The sequence below is a fragment of the Cynoglossus semilaevis genome, chromosome 5 (genome assembly GCF_000523025.1).
Source record: "Cynoglossus semilaevis isolate Cse_v1.0 chromosome 5, Cse_v1.0, whole genome shotgun sequence".
NCBI classification, from domain to species: Eukaryota; Metazoa; Chordata; class Actinopteri; order Pleuronectiformes; family Cynoglossidae; genus Cynoglossus; species Cynoglossus semilaevis.
Genome location: NC_024311.1, coordinates 13449165 through 13455605, shown reverse-complemented (window position 1 = coordinate 13455605; position 6441 = coordinate 13449165). Strand labels below are relative to the sequence as shown.

Sequence of the window (6441 nt, the reverse complement as noted above, 5' to 3'; positions counted from 1 at the left end):
GGAAAGGGCGGAAAGTGGAGATAGAAGGAGAAATTTAAGAGGAGCAGGAAAATGGTCTGTGTCCTGCCGGTGTCTGCCGGTCGCTGCTGGGCTGGGCTCAACGTGAAGATGCAGCTATGGGGGATCCAGGCAGCTCCGTCCCGTTGTGCAGTAAGGAGCTCTGACTGTGCTGTTTAACTGTGAGGGAGGTGGACCTCCGTGTGCGTGTGTGTGTGTGTGTGTGTCAAACTCTGTTAGTTTGTTTCTTTTGCTCTGCCTGTGTGTCGTCCTGTTGTGGTTTTCCTGTTTTGTTGGCTGTTTGTCAAACTCTCGTCTTCTCGCCGTCTCCTAAAATACGGACTCTTAAAAAAAGTAGAGTGAGCTGAAATTCTAGTTTAGTGTTGGTAAACATGTGAGCATGTGACTAAAGGCTTTAAACACAGTTTAAATGAATGAGTCCGGTGTGCTGGTAGAACATTATTGTCTTTACAGATCAAACCCTCGAACTGGGCCAAAAAACAAACAAACACAGAAACGTACATTTAGCTTTTAAGGCTAGCATTGTTTGTAGGATGTGGGAAGGGCAACTCATGGTAGAAAGGTCTGACCTAGTGGTCAAAAAACGATCCTAGTTTATTGCATGGAAACCCTCATTTGAACTATAAAAAATTGTTTTGGTCAAAATGACCCTAAATCTTCATTCAAATGTTAGAGGTTTATAATTAAATTGGCCTCCATAGATAACGATGTCAGCACTGTTCACCAACAATAATAATGTGTCGTGTGTCCTCTTTTTTCTTTTTTCTTTGATGCATTAATTCTCCACACTGTAAACCTACAAATTGTTAATTTATGTTATAGGGCAGTGTTTCCAAAACTTTTTCTCTGGGGACCCATATTTTAAAAGTCACAAACCTTCACGACCCAAGTCAATAGACATTAATCGTAAACTCCTGGGAAACATGATGCGAGACGACCCCAAAAAAAAAAAAATCTCTTGCGACCCACCTGAGGGTCACGACCCAGTCTTTGGGAAACACCGTTTTCTGCAAAGAATGGGCGGATAAAGGCACTACCGATGACAGTACCCTGTGGTGCCCCAATCAAATGACTGGACAATTTTCCATATTGATTGCGTGGTTTATTTTCGTCGGCAGTTCCAGGACACTCTGCCTTTAATGTCTTGACAGAGTCGCCGTTACAGGAGCGGGCGGCGGCTAAAGCTGACATGTGACGTTTGCTTGTTTGTCTCTGAATGGCTCAGTCTGTGTGTGTGTGTGTGTGTGTGTTGTTCAGGCACTGGTCATTGTTGATTCCATTATTAATTGTCCACTGGGTTCATTCAGAGTGCACTGGGTGATAGAGAGGGTAATGGCACGACAACTTTAGAGGTGTTAGGAATGTTTTCCACTCTGTGCCCGGCATGCCAGTCTGTCTGTGTGTGTGTGTGTGTGTGTGTGTGTGTCCATAAAAAACACACATTCAAGGTACAGTGCCCCTGCTGTCTCTTCACTAAGAGGTCACATTATCTTTCAACAGCCTTTTCAGTATCTCCGGCTACACCCACATATAACCCCTGCTTATCTAATTATGCTATTGATGCACTGTCTCAGCGCTAGTCGAATTAGCTGAGCACACGTTTGGGCGATGACTGGATGCGAAAGTTTTTAAATCACCTGATTCGTTAAACGTTGAGCTGAGGTCAAGAAGTTGACTGTGGGGATGGTAAACGATTTTTTTTTTTTTTCAGGATGACCTGTTTTTTGGTTTGAAGTCGTGGAAATTGACTGTTTTTAGCCGAGTTTTTCTGGGTTTTAGGGCATATTCCAATGTACACAGCACAGGTTTATCAAATGTTCAGTTCATAGTACTTCCTCTATTTGAATGCTGCAATAATTTTCCAACGTCTGGGTTAACTTCTCTGATTCTTATGTCTATTAATAATTTGTTGATGTAATTTTGTTCAAGCTCTGTGTTTTTGCTGTCTCTTTTCTGTCGTTAGGTTATGATCAGCTTTTATGGTTAATTTATTATTTTATACACCTGTACCTTGGACTTTGTTGTTTTGGCTACTGTAACTACTGATGGATTGCCCTCTCCATATTTCTGGTTGCTTGTGCCAAACACATCTGTGATTGGACTTGACTTGAGTAGTAAAGTAGTTAGTAGTTAAATAGTTAGAGAAAGACGTGTTGTGCGTGCTAAGACAACTAAACTTGTGTGTTTTCATAGTGGTCTCAAAGTCTTGTCAGAGGTTTGGCATCGGTTTTATGATTTGTAATTTTTCTGCCCTTGTATCTGCTGTGGTTTTTTTTTTTTCTTTTCTTTTCTCATCATTAGCAATGAATACATAACAAAACCACACACACTGTCATTTTGACCTCACTCCATGTGTGTGGAAGAATGGATGGATGTGCTTCATCTCACCACTGGGAGCTATAATGCTATGTCAGGATTTTATTGACTGAAGGGCTGTCAACAGGGTGTCACCTTTCAACATACACACACACACAGGAAGGAAAAGGACAGCTGTCTTAACCTCCCTCCTCACGGCTCTCTCACCCTCCAGCCACCGACAAGCTTTTACAAATCACAGGCTGCGTCCTCCCCGGTGCTGCTACTGAATGGAGATTTTGTCATTTTACGATGGAGCTGTAACTTTTTATTTCAGGCTGTTGGGTTCGGCTTTTCCTGCTTTATGTGCTGCGGGGTGTCATATCCACAGACTGAAGATATTCATTAATCAATTCAAGAGTCAACGGTCCAGTTCAGGGAAAAAAAAACCCAGCCATAATGAGTTTGCTGTACAGAATGGCGATGGCGTACGGCGCCGGACGCCGTGTGAGAAAACAATTCAGGCTCTAATAATTTGAGCATGTGTGCTGGAGGTGTTGTGTAAAAGTCTGTGACCGTGGTCCTCTGGCAGACGTGCAGCCAGACTGCAGCGCTTTCAGCAGTGACATGCCCTTCTGACCTTTCACCTTTGACCCTGAGCTATACAAGCAGAGCCCTGCTGCCCCCTCACACCACCAGTCCCTATCCATCCCAGCTGTCACATACTGATACCCGGCACCACACTCTGTCCTGTCTGCTTCACTGTCCAGGGCAAAGAGAAAATGTAGCGTTACTCTCGCTGTCCTTCTTTAGTTTTTACACATCTCTACTTCCAGAAAGGTGGAATTTAAATATGTTGTTAGTTCTTTATTTAACAGGCAGAAGGACTATGTGTGACCAGACAGTACTGCAACAAATTTCACCTAATTGGTCTAAAAAAACAATTTTTTTGTTTGTCAATGCATCAGTGACGAGCAGAACAATTTACTATTCTACCTCTATGTGGCACTAGATAGCTATAAAATTTACTAAAAAAAATTCTGCAAGTTTGTTAGCGTTGTGTTCCACTAATCCGGCCCAGGTTTTTACTGTCTGTGTATCATAAATAAATTCAAAATGTGCACATTTGTTACATGTAAAACCAATAGATTTAGTCGGTGAAATGAAAAGAAAGGAGTATTTGTCTTTTTCCCTGGAAATTCAAAGGCATTGGCGAATTGCTGATGTAATTGTTTTTGCTTTTTTTTTTTTAATTGTTCCCACCAGGAAATTTGATTTGTTGAATATTCTAGATTCTACCCAGGGCTGCGGTTAGTACTAGATACTAAACCATCTCCTATTCTCTCTCTGTCTTTGTCTATTTTGTAGGCATGAGCCATGAGCCAAAGTCACCATCATTAGGAATGATCTCCACAGCGACCCGTACCACGGTGACGGTCAGCCCCCTCACCCCGTCACCCCTCAATGGTTCTATTGTAGCTAATGGAAGCCCAGCTACCCAGTCTGCTCACTCTGGATTTGCTGCAGCCCTACGTAAACTGGCAAAACAGGCCGAAGAACCCAGAGGTAAAAATCTTAGGATACGTTCTAGCTGCTTTTCTTTGTTGTTGTTGTTGTTTGTTGTTGAATTTTCCAACTGATCTGCTGCTTTTTCTCTAATAACCTTGTGGTTTTGTGGAATTTTAGAGGCTGAAGTAGAGATCTTAACGTACAGTGGGATAGTTTCTCTGTGTACTTCCTGTATGGTTCAGCTGTCGCGCTGATACAGTAGGTTTCAGTATAAGGGAAAGCTGGGCTGCTTTTAATGGACAATTTAAAAATCCTAGTTTACATTAAAGTTTACATTCGTTTTGGGGGTCGGTGTTACATTCCAGAAAATGTCAGCCTTACAAATCACTGATCTGCTCAGACCGTCTTTTGTTAATGCGATAAAGTGTAAATCTGTCAGGTTTACTGGTGTTCCACACATGTTCAGTACCTGCATGTTCTATTTCCAGTGAGTGGGAATGTGAGTCCAGAGCTGCTAATGGCGAAGGAGTGATATCCACACAGAATTGAATTAGTTGGTGTCTCTGGAGATGAAAGGACCAACAGGGAGCCCCTCCATCTGACCCACTTAATGTCTATGTGTGTCCACGTGCTGTGATATGCTCGTACAAGTGTCTGTCCGTCCGTGTGTGTGAGTTTTTGTCGGGTTAAATTTTTTTTTCATCACGTCTTCGTCCTCGACCACTGTTTCTCCGCGGGCATACATGAAACATGCAACACAATTAGCATCTCTCTGCGCTTCTGTTGTTTTGTGAATACTAAGTAGGCGTCAAGTGCTTAAAAAGAAAACAGGCGATGGACAGGTACAACGTAACGTACTAGGTACTACTTAAAAAAAAAAACCTTAATCTGGAAGTGTCTGCTCAGTTGTGAGGTTGACATTTTATGAGATCTCACCTCGTGTCTCTGGTTTCCCTGTTTCCTCTTCCTGCCCCCACGACCAGGTAACGGATAAGTGGACGAAAATTGATTGATGGATGGATTTATTTTTCTTTCTTAGTACATTAACAGTTATGTATTCAACAGACGCTTTGATCCAAAGTTACTTACATGAGAAGGGTTAGGTATATGGCTCCACTGGGGCTGGAACCCAGGACCATCTTTTTGTAAGGCATGTTTAATAACCACTGTGACGCTGTGACTTCAGTGAAATACTTTGCCACTTTGGCATTAATACATGCGTATCTGTGAGCTCATGTATACTGTTACCCTCCAGCGTGCCTTATGCTACGGCATCTAGAATCAAAAGATCGGTGACATAAATTTCTAACACTACCACAAGTTCAGGTCATAGCTGGTTCTTTTAATACATCCACAGAAGCCCAGCCTTTTCCGCTCTGTCCACTCCTGAACCTGACAGTCTCCTCGGACATGTTGTTCCACAGCCCACTGCAGTCTGGGACCCAGAAACCCAGCAAATTATAAATTAATATAGAGAGGAGCTCGAAAGAACATTCTGTCTGCAGCCTGGTTTTACCTCTCACTCAAACCTTTTTTTTTCTTTGTCCCTTCTGCCTCGCTCGAACCTGCACGTCAGACTCCATCTCAGTCCCAAAAAAAAAAAACCTTCTAGAGTTTATTCTTCTGTCTGTTTTCTTTTCATCTGGAGAGTAATTGTTGTCTCTTCGTCATGTTTTTCCCCCACATTCCGCTCTATTGTTTTTCAGTTTCGCTCATGTAAGGCAGCAGTGAAATGAGTGCACCGTCATACTGGCTCTTGTCATTTATCATCTGCTGTGGCACAGATCTTCCGTCTGTCTTCTCAACACCAGATTGTGTCTGATAAAGCTTTACCACCTTCATATTTAATGCTTAAAAAAAACCACATTTTGTTATTTTCTGAGGTGAGCTGTCTGCATGTCCCGGCTGGTGTAGGCAGTGATGTGTGGGTGAGTCAACAGTCAGACATGAGGGACGAATCTGTGTGATGTCTTAGCAGCAGCACTGGTGTTGGCCCGAGAGTGGGCAGAGAGGCATGAGACCCCTGGAGCTGCAGTCACCTCCCCGTCTGCAGTCTGTATTTATACTCAGCACACCCCCCTCCCACCTTGTCACCCCCCCCCACCTAAACACCTCCACACATGCAACAAGTTGTCTTTCTGACTGTGCAGCCTTCATGTTTTCTTTGCATGTTGCAGCCTGCTGTCAACTTTGACTCAAATTCTCCTTTCTGTCCTTTGTCCTGTTTTTTTTTTTTTTCCTTTGAATGAGATTTTAGTGCATGTCCAGTTTTGCGGTTCTCTCCTCTTCAGTGGGTTAGATGTGACACAGAACTGGGCAGATGAAGATATTTACTCATTAAAACCAATAATGAGATCAGAGAGATTCACTGAATCTGAATTTGAAATAGCTGCTGCTGCTGGTGGTGATGTAACGTGACTCAGTGGATACTCAGAGTACAGTCCTGTGGGTACATGTATAGTTGCAGTAGTACTGTAGTATCAGCGCCACCAGACGCTGGACTGTTTTGATGTCGTTGAGCTCAGCTGCTGTTTATACTAAAGGTGAGGCATAATGAGCGCCGGAGCATTTCGAGGGATGTGTGTTTGTCAACTCTGCGCACGCTCACGTTAGCACACA

At 43.1% G+C, this 6441-nt stretch overlaps 1 protein-coding gene across 4 annotated transcripts in view; it reads left to right on the top strand.

The window, feature by feature from the left end:
* Positions 1-6441, top strand: part of gse1b (Gse1 coiled-coil protein b) — a 194802-nt gene that overhangs the window by 161253 nt on the left and 27108 nt on the right. For all 4 annotated transcript variants that reach the window (XM_025055515.1, XM_025055517.1, XM_025055514.1 and 1 more), the window contains exon 3: positions 3682-3879. In XM_025055515.1, the coding sequence (XP_024911283.1) occupies positions 3682-3879 (198 nt within the window). The remainder of the gene's footprint in view (positions 1-3681; positions 3880-6441) is intronic.